This window comes from Schistocerca piceifrons, chromosome 7 (assembly GCF_021461385.2).
Source record: "Schistocerca piceifrons isolate TAMUIC-IGC-003096 chromosome 7, iqSchPice1.1, whole genome shotgun sequence".
Classification (NCBI taxonomy): domain Eukaryota; kingdom Metazoa; phylum Arthropoda; class Insecta; order Orthoptera; family Acrididae; genus Schistocerca; species Schistocerca piceifrons.
Window position 1 is genome coordinate 320,368,773 of NC_060144.1, and position 17,232 is coordinate 320,386,004.

The 17,232-nt window shown below is 43.2% G+C and overlaps 1 protein-coding gene across 1 annotated transcript in view; it reads right to left on the reverse strand.

Annotated features, from left to right (window-relative positions):
* Nucleotides 1–578: 578 nt before the first annotated feature.
* The window catches only part of LOC124805655 (acetylcholinesterase-like), a 47,979-nt gene continuing 31,325 nt past the window's right edge, over nucleotides 579–17,232 (reverse strand). Inside the window, exons 5-10 of the mRNA XM_047266222.1 lie at nucleotides 15,414–15,634; nucleotides 12,554–12,719; nucleotides 9,039–9,217; nucleotides 7,216–7,339; nucleotides 3,257–3,389; nucleotides 579–726 (exon numbers count right to left, since the gene is read on the reverse strand). Coding sequence (XP_047122178.1) covers nucleotides 579–726; nucleotides 3,257–3,389; nucleotides 7,216–7,339; nucleotides 9,039–9,217; nucleotides 12,554–12,719; nucleotides 15,414–15,634 — 971 coding nt within the window. The remainder of the gene's footprint in view (nucleotides 727–3,256; nucleotides 3,390–7,215; nucleotides 7,340–9,038; nucleotides 9,218–12,553; nucleotides 12,720–15,413; nucleotides 15,635–17,232) is intronic.

The following is a 17,232-nucleotide window of genomic DNA, read 5'->3' on the forward strand; positions in this document are numbered from 1 at the left end:
AACATGGCTGGCTCCCATATGACCAGTTATTTGGTAACAGAGTCTCACAGGATTTCTCCCTCACCCAGCAAACACTAAATTTCTGTTTATCCATCTGGCTTGTTTTACAAGGCGGTTCTACACCTATGGATCGCCCTGCAAATGACAATTTGAGTATCTCTCTGTTTAAATTTTTCAGAAAGCTGTCTCGGTGATTCCAGAGCTGCGAAGTGTGACGTGTAAGTTCTTGGAGCAGAACCAGTTGGCAATAAGCTGTACAACTTCACATTTTTGTAAGGGATTTATTTAAATAATTACGAGAGAGAAATTAAACAGATGAGCACTGTGGTTTTTGTACTCAGAGTGCACATGTTAGAGTGGTAAGCATCTAAAACTTTCGAAAAATGTTTGTGGACTTCACTGAGCGTAGTAGTGCATTTATCATATAAAACAGGATTTTCAAAGACAAACTGTGAACTGGAACTGTTAACGGAAATGAGACTTAAATTGTAATGATTTATTGTTTTATAAACCTAACAGATCAACGTTTATTTATCACTGAGTTCTACATGGCAAAGAATATCATAGCATATAACTCATCAGGAAGACAGTATTTCTCTCCAGAAATCCATCCGTTCCTTAAGAAAGTCTTGACGAGTCACAAATTCCAGTTTCATATCCAGATAGTTGGATGCATTCGCCGTCAACTTTTCCCACACCACTGGACTTCCAGATGGAGCCGGATCCCTGGAAAACGAATGACAGTTCTGTGATATAACACGTGCAGCCGCGAGAAGCATAATCTACAACTACGCTGCTCTCTAATAACTGCAACATTGCACTTATTTTGTATCTGTGCGCGAGCTGAACCAAAAGTTTTAGTGTACAGCAAACTATCATGAACAACAATATCATTTTGTCACAAATCAGGAATAACAAATAAAAACCATATTCTAAAAAATTTAAGAAAATGGACACTAAAGTTGATAAGTTACTGTCTAGGTACAGCTATACAGAAGTTCCACACGCAGATTAATGTCAGTGTGATAGACATGAATTGCACCTGGAAGACAACTGGTTGTCCGAAAGTGGAACCCAGTAGATCCTGTGAGAATAAGGGAAGGATGAACAGTGAGGGTGGGTGAGTGGCAACTATAGAGGCAGTTGAGTCTGAAGACGATAGGTGGTTAAATGCTTCTCTTTTTGGAATCTATAGACCTTGTTAATGATTTTGAACTATAGGAGATTAGGCCAAGAAAGACCAAGATTCTATAATCTGTATTCGATGTTACTCATTCGAAGTGAAAGCTCAATAAAACTTCGGTCTTTTCTTATAAATACAGTGAAATATCAGTGTCACTGACAATAGTATGCAAAAGCCTTCTTGAAAGTTGCAATCGGATGAGTGTATTTGATTAGGAAAGCAGGCGTGTTGTGAACTAGCTAGAAGTTTGTTCTATTGCCATCCATGAAACAACAGCGAAAAGAATGCCTCAATGAATAAATTGACGCACAATCTATATTACCCTGATTTACTCCATGGCAAGGCTGCATGACCCAAACCTTTCTACAAAATAACGGTATCATGGAAAACCCAAAAACGGTAGTAATGACTATTCATTTTTAGGAGTCTAGTCGCCGATTAACGTTACATCAAGTTGTAGGAGGTCAGTGACTAAGGGATTTATTGCTAGCGCACACGAGCAGATGTAATTTCGATAGATCGCTCACGCGCTGCCTGCGATATGTAAGCTGCAATAGAATCGCAGACCAGAGAGCAGTGTCGGCTGCAGTAGGAGCAGTGTCGGCAGTAGTGGTGGTAGCTCGCAGTCGGGCGGTTGGGCCGGTCATGCGTGTACAATGTAGTATACGGTAAAAATATTTGCGCGGATATTGTTACAACTAGATTTGTACTATTGTTATATGAAGTCCCATGTAAGTACTTTTAAAAAATCTTTTAATAATAATCTTTCTTATAAAATTAACTTTTGACAATCATACATCTGAATTTAAAGAACTTACTAATTTCTGCAATCCGTGGTCATCCCGATTATCGTAAAGAAAAATGAGTTGTTTCTTTTTATACATGACAAATCTAGCGGCCAGCATTGCACTGGGTTGTGCCAGAAAAATTTCTTATAGGAGCAGATACATATGCGTTATCCTGTGACTTCTTTGAGGTAAGAATTTTCAATTTATTCAGAATGATCTTTGAGGGCCATGACGCAGCACTGCTGACGTACAAATTTACCAGTGTATATTCACAGTCAGTTAATTATTGAAAGGTTATATATGAGTCACATTTTTTTATTGGGAGGTTAGTCACGTTATTATTGCGAGGTTACGGAATAGTATTCTGTTGGGAGATTACACTAAATGTGAATATATAGATAATTTCGTACATATTTTTTCTGTTGAGAGGTTACAAAGCATAAGGAATATTCGTAGCAATTGAATACGTAATTTTTTTAGTTGTAGAATGTGTCACCGTCACATGCTTCTATTATATATTTTACAGCAGTCAAGTAGTGTAAAAATCTACTATTTATTACAGTACTAAGCATACTGTGTATTTGCAGACGTTCGTATTTGCAGTCGTTCCATAAGCGTGGTTCGTTTACTGCACAGGCCTTTACACTTGGTGACTATTCGAAAGTGTATAGTTAGAGTATGTTTCCAATATTTTTTTTTACCTCTTATGCTTTAAAGCTTATCCTTTTATTCCAACTAGTAAACAATCGTATATCAACTCCCTGAGCGAAGCCGGGTATCACAGCTTGTGGGACGTAATCGAGAAGACAGTTTGTGCACAAAATCCTGCACCGCCAACACTTTCTCAGTTATGGGCGGCGGTACAGGCAGCATGGCTCAATATTTCTGCTGGGGAGCTCCAACGATTTATCTACTTGTTGAGTCCATGCCACGTTGAGTTGTTGCACTACGCCGGGTGAAATGAGGTCCGGCACGATGTTGGGAGGTGTCTCATGACTTTTGTCACCTCAGTGTATCATGTGCGCCTTGTATCGAAGTGTTCCGTGTTTCGGTAACTCGCTGCTCACTGACTGACAAATTGGCAGTGAAGCCCAGGTGGGTGCCGTGGCACACTGCTGTGCCAGCAAATCGTATTACGGCGAGTGACTTCCTCGCGGGAACGAGCCCTCTTGCCTTAGTCTGGCGCTGTTACAGCCTGATTAACTGTCTCTTCAAGTGATTGGTGATTCAGGCCGCTATTGCCAGCTAAAACTAAGTAATCAGAATTATTATTCACAGGACTTACCCGTATTTGGGGAAATTGGTCCACAGTGTTGTCAACTGACTGGCCACCTTCCCATCGTTGGAGTTAGGGTCCGTGTCTGGTCCCAGTATGCCTTTCGGAAACAGATACGCGGTTTCCCCGGCATGCATCATACCTGCAAAATATTTTTACGTCAGCTATATTTGAGAATGTTTCAGACTATCAACGCCTAACTATATTTTTCGTGACAAGTGCTACACAGGTGGATATGCATTTCCAGTACTTATAAAACGTGGTAGAATGTGCAACAGTTTCACTAACTGACGCTAACTGTTCAACAACATAGTTCAGTCAGCCAATAAAAATGTGTTAAGTATGCAAATGGTAATCGATGGAGCCACGACGTCGTTGCTTCTTATTGCCAGAGAAGTGCTAAATAGAATGATTCGATTACCGATGCATACCATATTGAGAACAGCTAAATACAAAATTAGTGGTTTTTCAAGGAAGAGAAAACCAAAGATTGTGAATTTTATGCTGCGGAAATCCTTACGTTTATGAAGGCAGACATGACCTACATTGGTAAGTACCAAGAAGACTACGTCAGGTTGCAGCCTGAGACTTACAGCTACTTTAGGCTAAGCGTATAGTCAATAGTGTGTCCGCTTAAATGTTACAGAAGCGTGCAGAAAAAAATTACAGAACTGTCGTCACTTGTGAATAGTACTAAAGCGGCAAGTTATACCCGCTACAGAAATCTTACATTTCGGATGCAATACTCATCGGCAAGGAGGGGAGGGTTGGGTTGGGTTGTTTGGGGGAAGAGACCAAACAGCGGGGTCATTGGACTCATTGTATTAGGGAACGACAGAGAAGGAAGTCGGCCTTGCCCTTTCACAGGAACCATCACGGCATTTGCCTGGACTGATTTAGGGAAATCACGGAAAACCTAAATCAGGATGGCCGGACGCGGAATTGAACCGTCGTCATCCCGAATGCGAGACCAGTGTGTTAACTACTCCACCACTGCGTCAAACTAGAAACACCAAATAATAATTTGTTTTTTCTGTCGCCACCTACACAAAAAAAAAAACAAAATGTGAACGCTTTGAAGAGAGCGACATAATTATAACGTATAATGTCTTCGATCATGCGGAAGTGGTTAGGAGAATATTTCGGTCTGTCAACTATGCGTTGCTAGAGGCATGATTTTTGAATGGATAGCAGGGACAAACAGTCTCAAGGTGGTGTTCTAAAACTGCCTCGGAAACTGTGTTAGCTACTTAGCCATGAGCTAACAAACTAGATAGATTGCCAACAAACACGATCGAACTTTAGCATTCACTGGAGATCACGACAAAACTATTGCAATATCATTGATCAATAGTAATGAACCAGAACTTGAAAAAGTAGGAAGGTATTTTTCCTTAACACGGCTGACAATTAGAGACCACAGTATATACGTTTGTGCCGTGGAAGACGGTGCTGAATTATGTTAGAGAATTACCGCGAATTCAGGGAATGTGGCATAGCAGATTGAAAGAGGCCGAATCCTTGCCGACAGACAAATGGTCAGCAAAGTCAATAGCGTGATCCGGACAGTTATGCGAGAAACGATTAACACCTTCTGATATAGATCCATCCTATGCTCTTTCGTTCCGTTGTCATAATAATGAATATCCATCTAGATAGCGGTTTTTGCTCCACTGTTCGTGCAGCAGAATTGCTGGCTAGATGCTCGCTCACTATGATGACATTGAAATAACATTAGTGCTGTTGCTGTTCGTTCAAAAAATGGTTCAACTGGCTCTGAGCACTGAGGTCATCAGTCCTCTAGAACTTAGAACAACTTAAACCTAACTAAGGACATGACACACATCCATGTCCGAGGCCGGATTCGAACATACGACCGTAGCGGTCGCGCGGTTCCAAGCTGAAGCGCCTAGAACCGCTGGCCGACTGCTGTTCATCTTAAGTATTGTTACTAGACTGGCACAGTATACAAGGGGCCTGAATGATCACTGTGAAGGTCGTGGAGATGTTACGTACTAGAATGAGGCAGCATTATCAAGACCCAAGAGAGTGTGACCTCATTGTGGGGCTCCTTCGGCCCGTCTGGTCAAGTCGTGCAGTATACATTCGGATGTTGGACTGCGTGAGAACACCAGGGCAGACTGACGTGTCGTCAAGACGCCGGCCAACAAGTCTGGCCATCACAGGGGAGGATCGCCGTAATGTGAACCAATCACATCGTAACCTCTCCACATCTGTGACCGCCATTCGAGAAGAAGTAATGAACCCCCTACAACATTCTGGGTTATAACTAACAGCTGGTTGGAGTATACAGAACCCGGGCTACGACGTCTTTGTCCCATGCGTAGACTGCCGTTAACAACACAAAACACACTGCTGGATTTGGAGAGATGCCATGACTGGGAAGAATGGAATGTGGGCCCATGGGGTGAACGGTGTTCGGAGATAAACAATAGGTGTGCACAACCCAGCATAACCATCTTTGCGAGAACAGTGGCGACCTGGGGAAATGTCCCAGTTTTCCAACGGTGTAGAGAACCTGTGCAGGGTCACTCCAGGCGTCATGGTTTGGGGAGCCGTCGGGTATGACTTTATGACACGGCTGGTAACGGTTGTTGGACCTCTGATGGCACAGCGGTACGTCACAGACATCCTGCCTTCTCAAGTCTCATGCGACAATATCGTGGTGCGATTTTTCAACAGGGCAATGCTCGCTCATACAAGCCATGTGTCTCTCTATCAAATGACACGGTAATGTTGAGGCACTCTCGTGACCAAAAAGATTCTCAGATGTATCCTCGATAGAAAATGTGTTGGGCCAGCTCCGGTATAAGCTCTGTTCCGATACAAAAATCCAGGACATCGAGGACCAGTTACAACGTTTGTGACGCAGCTTGCTTTACGAGAGGATTCATCAGCTATATGACATCCATCGCAGCCAGGCCAGAGGGGGCGCAACATCTTACCGATAAGTAGGTTTATATTACCTAGATGGCTCAAATCTGACTCGATTAGTGAACAATGAAATAACATAACATACGCTTTCCTTCCTCGAAGTTTCATTTAACTTCCTTCTACCCTTATGGGCGTTTCAATTTTTTTGCAAAATCTATATGTAATATCGGAAGCTCCATGAATATGTTGGCAGATGATGTGGTTGTCTGTAACAAGGTAGCAACGTCAGTAGCCTATATCGAAAGACAGGTGGATCTGCATAGGGTTGATGAATGGTGCAAGGACTGGGAGTTGAGCCTGAACGTAAAGAAATATAACATAATGAGCATACGTAGGAGAAGAAATTCACTAGGGTACTGTCGCAATATTGATGACAAACTGCTAGCAACAGTAACTATAGTAAAATATCTAGGAGTAACCAACTAGAACGACCTACCGCAGAATGACCACATAAAACAAACAGTTGGATAAGGAGATGTCAGGCTGAGATTCACAGGAATTGATTCACGAAACAGGAGGCTAACAAAACAGTTGTTCGACGCATTCTTGAGTGTTAGTTATGAGTCTGACACACTTACCGAGTTGGATTAATAGAAGTGGTAGAGAAGATCCAAGGAAGAGCGACGCGTATCGTCATGGGATCGTTTAGCCGGTGCGCGAGCATTGTAGAGATGTTCAACAAACCCCAATTGCAGACGATGCAAGAGAGGCACAGTGCTTTATGGAGACATTTGCTATTGAAATTCCGTGAGAATTCGGTCTGACACAAAGCATATTACTTGCTCCAACATATGTCTCGCGAAATTATTACAACGTGAAAATTCGAAAAATTAGAGCTAATAATACGGGGATTTATCGACAGTCACGCACCATTCACGAATGGAACAGACAAGGGGGGAGGGAGGGGGGGGGGAATCAAATAGAAGTACCAGAAGTACTTTGCGCCACCCACCATCTGTTGACTTGTAGATGTTGATGCAGATGAAAAGCAGTGCGTCGTAGGGAACACTTACCGTATTCTATAGAGCCGGTTCCATTGTAGCTGAAGTAATAGAAGTAAACAGGTATGTTGCTGGAGTTCGCCACGGCCCTAGCGAAGGAGTCTGCTGGTTGTATGAAGTACAGGTCGGAAAGCAGCTGCAAATAAAAAGTTACTTTGTAGAAATATCTGGAGACACTATTCAAGCGCATCAACATATACAGAGTAGTTCTTCAGAGGGCTGATTATTTCCCCCTGTAAGTAAATACAATGTTTGACATTTGAACCGTCGTACAACAAAACTATTGGAAGAACACAACTTAGACTCAGTGCTTAAGCGACCGGATTTCCATTAGGGAGCACAAGGGGTTCAAATCTCAATCCTATCTTCCATATTCAGATTTTCTGTCGTTTTCCAAAAAGGTTCAAGATAATGCTGGCACGGTTAATCTGAAAAGGACACGACCGATATATTTTCCGATCTTTGGGGAATTCTTGATTATTTTCGCCTATAACGACACTATTGTCGACGGATTGTATCTTCGTACCATCCGAGGAAGAGGATACGGCGGTGGCAGATGCATGCTCTGCTGACCTCCGAGAATCACATTCACTGGAAAAGAGATGCACAATTTACATTTACCTAAACGTGAGCTAAGTAAAACAAATAAGAGTATTTTCCACGTATAAAACACAGCGTATCTCTATTAGAACTAGAAATTTGCTTCTAGTGTTTGTACTGTGTTCGCCTTCCTAACATAGTTCTCACATTCTCGTTCCATTTCATATAGGTTTGCAACGTTACACCCATATATTTAAACGAATTGACTGTGTCAAGCAGGACACTATTAACACTGTATCCAATCATTAAGGGTTGTTTTTCCTACTCTGCCACAATAACTTCATTTTTCTATATTTAGAGCTAGCTGCCATACATCTCATCAACTAGAAATTTTGTCTAAGTCATCTTGTACCCTCCTACAGTCACTCAACTTCAACACCTTACCGGACACAACAGCATCATCAGCAAACAACCGCAGATTGCTGCCCATCCTGTCTACCAAATCATTTATGTATATAGAGAATATCAGCGGTCCTATCACACTTCCCTTGGTATTGCTGACGATACTCTTGTCTCTGATGAACACTTGCCGTCAAGGACGACATAGTGGGTTCTCTTAGTTAAGAAGTTTCCGAGCCACTCGTATGTCTGTGAACTTCCATATACTTCGTTAACAGCCTGCAAAGGGTCACCGTGCCAAATTATTTCCGGAAATCTAGAAGTATGGAATCCGACTGTTGCCCTTCATCCGCAGTTTGCAGTGTATAATGTGAGAAAAGGGCAAGCTGAGTTTCGCTTGAGCGATACTTTCTAAAACCATGCCGATTGCTGGACATAAGCTTCTCAGAATCAAGAAAGTTTATTATATTCGAACTGAGTATATGTTCAATAATTCAGCAGCAAACTGCAGTTAGGGATATTGGCCTGTAATTTTGCAGGTCCGTTCTTCTACCCTTCTTACATCGTTACTGGAGTTACCTGCGCTTTTTTCGAGTCGCTTGGGACTTTGTGCCCGGTGAGAGTTTCACGATCAAAGCAAGCTAGGCAAGGGGCCAATGCCGTAGAGAATTCTTTTTAAAACCGAATTGGGATTCCATCCGGAGCTGATGATATATTTTCTTTCAAATCTTTCAGTTGTTTCTCTACGCCAGGATTGCCTATTACAACGTCATCCATACCGGAGTCTGTCCCAGGGTCAAATGACGGTATGTTTGTACGATTCTCCCGTGTGAACGACTTCTTGAACGTTTAGTTTAAAACTCTTTTGCTCTCCTCAACTGGCGCGCCAGACTTACATCAACAACAGCTTGTATATCCTCTGTAGAGAAGCCCTCGTCCCCAAAGTAGAACTGCTCCAGCTGCTCCGCCGCACGGGTCCGCTGCTCCTCCGTGGGCAGCGGCAACTGGGAGCCGATCAACGACGTGAAGTTCTCCTTCATGTCGGCGATACCCTCTTCTGTTAGCATACCGGAGACTGGAATATACAAGCAACTCTCCAGCATAAGCCAGCTTTTGCTTTAATTATGGCGTTATACGTTTGTGAAAAGGTACGTTTAGTAGCTTTTACTATAGTCTGTGGTGGACAGAATCTAGCCCCTGAGAGTGATTGCTACTACACAGGTTTACGTTACAAACGTTAGATTAACACTTAAGCCTGGTGGTTCTTTGCGAAGCGTTGGAAGATCATATATGTATCGGCATCTGATTTTTTCCAGTTTACCTTTTTTCTTCCCTTGTTTAATCTTAGAACGTTACACAAAGATTTACTCATGTGCAGAAAAAACAGAACACCTTGAACGACCATAAACAGAACGTTGATATTCACAGGACGTGTACATTAGTATGTTTTGCAGAAATTCAGTCATCAAATGGTTCAAATGGCTCTGAGCACTATGGGACTTAACATCTGTGGTCATCAGTCCCATAGAACTTAGAACTACTTAAACCTAACTAACCTAAGGACATCACACACAACCATGCCCGAGGCAGGATTCGAACCTGCGAACGTAGCAGTCGCGCGGTTCCGGACTGAGCGCCTAGAACCGCGAGACCACCGCGGCCGGCTAATTCAGTCATCGTCGCTTATAAGGCGCGAATGGCGTCCTGTGGTATAGCTATCCATGCTGCATTCACCTGGTTCCAAAATTCATCTGTCGGGCTTGGCACTGGGTCACAGCGTTGCACCCGTCGTTTCACAGTAGTCCACACATTTTCGATTGGCCACAAGCCTGGTGATCTGGCGGACATTGGGAAAATTCTGACATCCTGTGACGCCAAGAAGGCACGTGTTCGTGCAGCAACATGTGGTAGTGCATTGTCGTACTGAGAATTGGCGTCTGGAGTGATTTACAGACAGGGTGTGGTTAGGGGTCTGAGGATGTCATTCACATTGGTCATACTGGTGACAGTGCCCTGGGCACGCACCAACTGTGATTTGTGGTTGTACCCAATAGTTGTACCCAATAGCACCCCGCACCATAAGGCCTTGTGTTGGCGCTGTATGTCTTTTGCTAATGCAGTCACTGTGAAGCGGCAACCCCTGTCTGCGGCGAACCAAAATGCGGCCATCATTTTCGAGCAAAAGGTGCCTAGACTCGTCCGAAAACACTGTCTGATACCATTCATGTCCCCAGCGATGTCTTCCATACACCATTGCCGTCTAGCATGTTTCTGCACGTTCATTAAAGGCAGGCGCTGAAGTGGACGACGTACACGTAACCCATGCCGTAATAAACGGTGATGGACTTTCGCCCGTGATAGTGTACGATGTGTTACACAGTTCCACTCTTGCGCCAGATCCGAGGAGGCCATAGATGTGCCCAGCAATGCCATTCGAATTAAGTGTCGATCTTCTCGGGGCTGGTCTGGGTGTTGCGACCTGCACCATCTCGTCGTGTTATACGACATTCCGTGAATCATTCTGCATACAGCCGTTGCACTGCCGAATCTCTTCGTCCCACACGAGCAGCAATTTCCCGGATGGATGCATCGCATTCTCTCATGCCAATAATGGGCCGTCTTTCAAACTCAAGGATTTAACAGTGCGGTTCGCCCATACGTCTGCGAGCCATCGTGCACTTCTGCTCAAGACTCACTGATCCATTACTCTTGGTTTATAGCGACAACGAGAGCCACAGGCGCATTTTATAGGCAGGTGCTGTTGCGCCGTGATGTCGATGTTGACCTTCAAGCCACAGTCCGACATCTCTAGTCGTTCAAGGTTTCTGTTTTTTCTGAACATGAGCGTACATCAGAGCTGAAGTGATCAGCCTTAAGGGGAGGCTTACTGTCTTTTAGTTCAAAAAATAGATTTTTTGAAAATTGCGTTTTTGGATCCATAAAAATGTTTAGAATCCATCCCTGAAACGGTTTTTCCGAATACGGAACGGAAATATTTGTTATTGGCGATTGAACAAAAAAAGATGCACGTGCCTGAAATCAGCCTTTTCCACGCACCAGTTTTTTTCTTTCTGAGGACAAGTTATTGTGCTTGGGAGGAAACACACAAGATTCAAATGAAAGTTTGAACACGTGTGTTTGGAAGTTAGCCCCCAAGCATTTGCATTGTGGTGCGAAGACTGTGGAGATTGCGACTTTTTTGGCAGTGAGCAGCTTCAACGAAGGGTATTCAGCAATTCTGAAGACCATGACAACGATGGACGTGACCCTGGGACTCTATTCGACGCAGTTCGCCAAGCATTCGGACGACCATCGGATTCAAGAGGCCGAAAACCGCTTGTCACTCGCCGTACGAGCGGCTGTGGAGCAGCGCAAGAAGGCCCAGATCGAGCAGAACGCCCTCTGTGAGGAAGAGGAAGGACTAGTTTATGGACCCGGAATAGCAGATTCAACACAAGTTGCATAATACTCAATTTATATGTAGTCAATACGTCAACGCGTTTTTCTCGAAATGACTTTTTTTCTCTCGTGGTATGGTAACTTCAAATCTAGTGAACCGATTGGCATGATTCTTTGTTTCTGACGGAGCTAACTTAATTGTCTAGGAGTTGTACCACTTTTGTTCCGATCCATCAAATATAAGTATTTTTACTTGGCCGACGAAGTCGAAAAATCTATGGAAAAAACCCTATTTTTATTTCCATTTTGTTTCCTATGGTCCAAATAACTTAAGCGAGGTACAACTCCTAACGAATCGTGTATACTTCGCTAACGTCAACACAAGTTTGATTTGAGATGAGCCGGCTGACCTGCGACATACCGCGCGTGGCGGTCTACATCGAAATTTTGTTTCGTTCCGACGGCCTTTGCTCTTAGACATTTCTGGTCGAGTAAATTCCAGTTTGAAGAGGAAATATCAATAAACATTTTGACTAAGTTTGACATTCATATCTATAACAGATCCCGAGAAAAAAATTCTCAAAGAACATGCTTTTTTCGGGCCAAAGATAGTAAACCTCCCCTTGAGAAAGAGAATAAAGGTAAGCCGCGAAATTGTCCTACACAGGTCATTAATGGCTTTGGGACTTTACGAGAGCTACTGTCAATTTTGGAAACTAATGCAATTTGAACGTGCTGCGACCAATGTTCTCGAAGCTAAATGAATTAAAGTGTACGTGTTGTCAGCAGTGTGCAATGGCCATACTTTCTCGAGAATCGAAACTTGAGCCAGAACGTGGTGAAACACGCAGAACTCGTACTCAGAATACCGGGGCGTTGAAAAGAAAACCTCTGCCACAGTGTACTTTGCAGATATCGATGCAGATTGTAAGTATTACAAAAATACAAGTGAGTCATATATGATCCAAGCAGAGTAAGTAAAGGCAGGGAATTCGCAGATCTTTTTACTTACAGAAGGGTATGATGATCCCTTCTCCAGATGTGACGCCCAGAATTATGGGCACCTGGTTGTAGCTGCCTGCCTTGAGAACGTCCGCTGGATGCTCAACGATCACCGCAGAGTCCGACGGTGGCTCCACGACGGGCAGGAACGCCAGCGGCAGTGGACAGCGCTTCTCCTGTACGAGGGTCACAATGTCAGTAAAACCAGAGATAGTAGCTACTTGTTGGTCTAACTAAGAACGGTTCGGCATAACTGTATACAACGTATCACCTGAGCCAGAAAACTTTCTAAAGCGATCTGAAAGCAAACACTTGATCTAGAGCATCGTGTTACTACAAGAAACTAGTCTACGGTAGTAACAGCGTCTCTTTTCATAATGGCCAGTATTATTGCTTAGTACTTAGATGACTCTCTAGTCATGCTTCACAGGATTTTCCTGGTTGTGTCAAGAGGTGTTTAGCAGTCTTAAGTCGAAGAAATTACATGTAGTGCGCCACAGGTTTCTTACTTGGTTCCTTTGTTGTTTCTGACATAAATTAACGACCATCCTTTACTATTGCCAAAACTTGCAAATTTAATACTTTCTTCAGCCTATACATGTATAAGACTTTAAAATGTAAAGCATAAGGCACGTCAAGAAGGGAAACAGTTCGGTTAAACAACGTCAGAAAAAAATCATAAAACTTTATAATGCGTCGAAAGTAGACAAGATAAAATGAGTGGATGTATTAAAAGATAGCAGCTACAAAGGCCACAAGAAATAGGAAAGCAACTGGAATAGATGGATTTAATGCAGATTTAATTACATGTGGAGGAAGCAACTGTTGGAAGCTAAAGAATATCCCTGAAAGCTGGAAAAAGGGTAAAGTAATAACAACCGTACACGTAAGGCGAAAGAAGCAACATTTTGCTGTAACTAAGAGTAATAAAATTTTTTGATACAAATTATAAACTATAAGCCGGAATTATAAGCGGTAGATTTCAAAGCATTCTTGCTAAACGTACGGCGTTTTGGAAAAGACACGCTATTTTAATTTTACAAGTTACTGAAAACGACAAGAGTTTAACCAAGGAGCACACTTAATATTTTTAGATACCAACAAAACCTTCTGTTATGTTTTAAGAAAAAAACTCGAATATACCTAAGTGGGAAGGATACTCCAGAAATCTGATATCAGCGTGTCCGAAAATTTATCATTGTTTAGGATCTATTTGGAAACTCTCATACCTTGCCCAACAAACAAGGAAATTATACATCAGTATTAAAAATACTTCTATACACTAACTACTCTACACTCATTTCAAGGAAAGAGGAGGGACTGACGGATGACATCGAAAAAGTACAAAGATGGGCAACTCGTTTTGTATTATCGCGAAATATTAGAGATAATGTCACAGACTTGATACGTGAATTGGAGTGGCGACGGGATCTTCTCATGAAATTTCAATCACCAGTTTCCTCCTCCGATTGCGAAAACATTCTGTTGGCACCAACCTACATAGGGAGAAATGATCATCACGATAAAATAAGAGAAATCAGGGTTCGCACAGGAAAATTTAAGTGCTCGTTTTTCCCGCATGCCGTTCGAGAGTGGAACGATAGAGAGACAGCATGTAGGTGGTTCATTGAACCCTCTGCCAGGCACTTTTTTGTGAATAGCAAAGTAATCACGTAGATGTAGATGTAGAAAGAGAGTATTTTACAGGCAGCTTTCATTAACTGAATTAAAGATGTTACGAATATAAAACTACAAATTTCTCTGCAGAAAACCAAAACCACGGTTTCTATAGGAAAGCACGCGACGTGGACTAAATTTTGTAGTTAATATTAAAATAACAGAAGAAGTCAAACACTTCATATACACTGATGTGCCAAAACATTATGACCACTGCCAACTGCGAGGCTGAGTGCCTCCTGCTAGTGCTGTGGGCCCGTGACGCAGTAAGGAAAGAATGTAAGAGGAAGAGAGACGAATGGACAGTCATCTCGGAAACGGCGAAGCTGGTCGCCTGTTGGCGTACTACTGACGTGACCATCTATGGAAAGTGGTTGAAGGCTGGCGAAATAACGAGTAGTCGCTATGTTATTGGACGACCACGTGCCGTCACAAAACGTAGAGGTCGGAGGTTCCCCGACTGTGTAATCCAGGACAGGCGGCAAACTGAGGCAGATCTGGCGACAGAGTACAAAGCCGGTGTAGCGCAAGTGTTTCGGAGCACACCGTTCAAAGGCCGTTGTTGGACATGGAACTCCACAGCACACGATCCTTACGTGTTCCTATGTTGATCCGACGACGTCGTCAGTTATGACTGCGCTAGGCACAGCATCGCTGAGTTTTCAATCAATAGACACGTGTCGCCTGTCCAATAAATCGTATTTCCTGTTACACCAGGTCGTGGTGGGTCCTTATGCGCCGTCATCCAGGCGAGTACCACATATGCATACTGGTGAGGGCAAAAATATGCTATGGGATACACTGAGTTTGGCTTCCGTGAAGCCATTCGATAAAATCTTTTGTAACAATTATTTCCGATTTGGATTCTAAACCTACTGGCCAAAAGTGGAAGGAGATCGTCTTCTAGATGTGTCAGTCGAGAATAAATTATTTAGGCGGATTTAGTTACATGCTGAAGTAGAGGCGTCTGCTGGGAAGTTCAGTGAAACATTACATTAAAGCTCTGTACACCTGATATTGCTACGTTACAATCACTATTTTTTTTTTGCTAGTATGACACATTTCTGTGTCCATGATGATATTCTTTGAAGCTTACCACAATATAATGCGTTTATGCTTTGAACTGATGGTTCGACCGTAATTTGATCATTGAAGTGGTACTCATGTTTTGCGCTCGAAAATGGTTCACTTACGAAGTCCGTGAGCGCGATAGAGTCATCTTTGATGAGGTCTGAGTAGTTCGCGGCCCGAAGGAAGGCAGCCAGCCGCGCGTCGTCGCCGTCAGTGTGGTTATCGCCGTGCGCCTGGAAGCCGAGCGCCTCCGCCATCCGATACGCCCTCTCGCGTGGTATGTCCGTCAGCCCCCATGGGGTCGTCGCTACTCCACTCTCCATAATCACCCCACTGAAGAGACCTGCAGAGAAATTTCACCACAATGAAAGAGTAACGAATGAGTGTTCTAATGTGTTTGAAATCTTATGGGACTTAAATACTAAGGTCATCAGTCCCTAAGCTTACACACTACTTAACCTAAATTATCCTAAGGACAAACACAAACACCCATGCTCGAGGGAGGACTCGAACCTCCGCCGGGACCAGCGACACAGTCCATAACTGACCGCTCGGCTAATCCCGCGCGGCCGAATGAATGCAATACCCTACTGCGCTGTACTGACTTATTGAACATTCGTAAAAGATTAAATTTAATGTCAGGCTATTATTTCAGGATAGTCCGCAGCTCGTGGTCTTGCGGAAACGTTTTCGCTTCCCGCACACGGGGTCCCGGGTTCGAGTCCCGGCGGGGTCAGGGATTTTCTCTCACTCGACTGGGTGCTGTGTGTTTTTCATCAATATTTCATCATCATTGATTCGCAAGTCGCCGAAGTGGCGTCAACTAAAAAGGACTTGCAATACGGCGGCCGGACTTCTTCCCCACACGGGGCCTCCCGGCCAAAAATGTCGTACTATTATTTCATTTCATTTCAGGATATATACGAACCTTTTGGTAACAACTATATCCGAGATCGGACAATTTCGGAAGATTAGATTAAATTTTGTCTCCTATACTTAAAAGTAGAGACATGTGGGCCTTGCGGCAAGCACTCATCCCAGAATTCGCCAGAAGTTGTTTAGGAAATCGTCAATGGCTAAAATGAAACTGACGAGACAAGTAATGATCTGCACTACGTCTGCATGCTGCGTACGAGTACATTCATGGTGTCCACACTTTTAACCTGGTTCGTATTAGTTGTTGCGAATTTCCTTTTAATGTCAATGAATACGTTTCGTATTTTATAGAAATGACTGTTTTGATTTCCTTAATGGTATACTGTAATCTTGTTAAACAGGAGGCGTTCAAGACAATATTGCCACACCCTAACAGACACCACACTCCTGCTCATTTTTGTTATACTCTGCGTCTGTAGGGCATTAAGCGGCCAGTTAGTTATACCGTCGAATACGATGTCTGATAGTGAGAATACTATCCTTTTTATTGGTATGTAATATGGTGTTTAAAAGGGAGTATATATAATGCAATAACTTGAAATTTTGGGCGCTACACTTCAAGCTAAACCAATTTCCAGTTTATAAACACGGAAAATAGGAAACGTATTGAATGCAGTAAATACATTATTATATGCAACAAGTAGTCCACCGCAAACATCGCTGAGATGAAAACTGTCACAGAAGCAACAAATCTCTTTACCGACTCATAAGAAAGAATAGCGTATCTAAGATCTGAACTGTGGTGGTAGGGGGGGGGGGGGGGGAGGGGGGAGGGCGGTTGGGAGCGGGATACCGAGAGGTAGAGGGAGCGTAACTCAGGTACAGGTACAGTGAATGACGAAATAGTTTCGAGTTTTATGACAAATGCGTCGGGATGCATTTACTACTGGTCATCATCCTTTTACTACGGGTGGCCGCAGCTACCACTATTTCTCACTGAGTGCACTCTTCCGATGAAACCAGTTCTACAGTTGAGTCATTCATTTCAGGAGCCAGTCTAGCGCC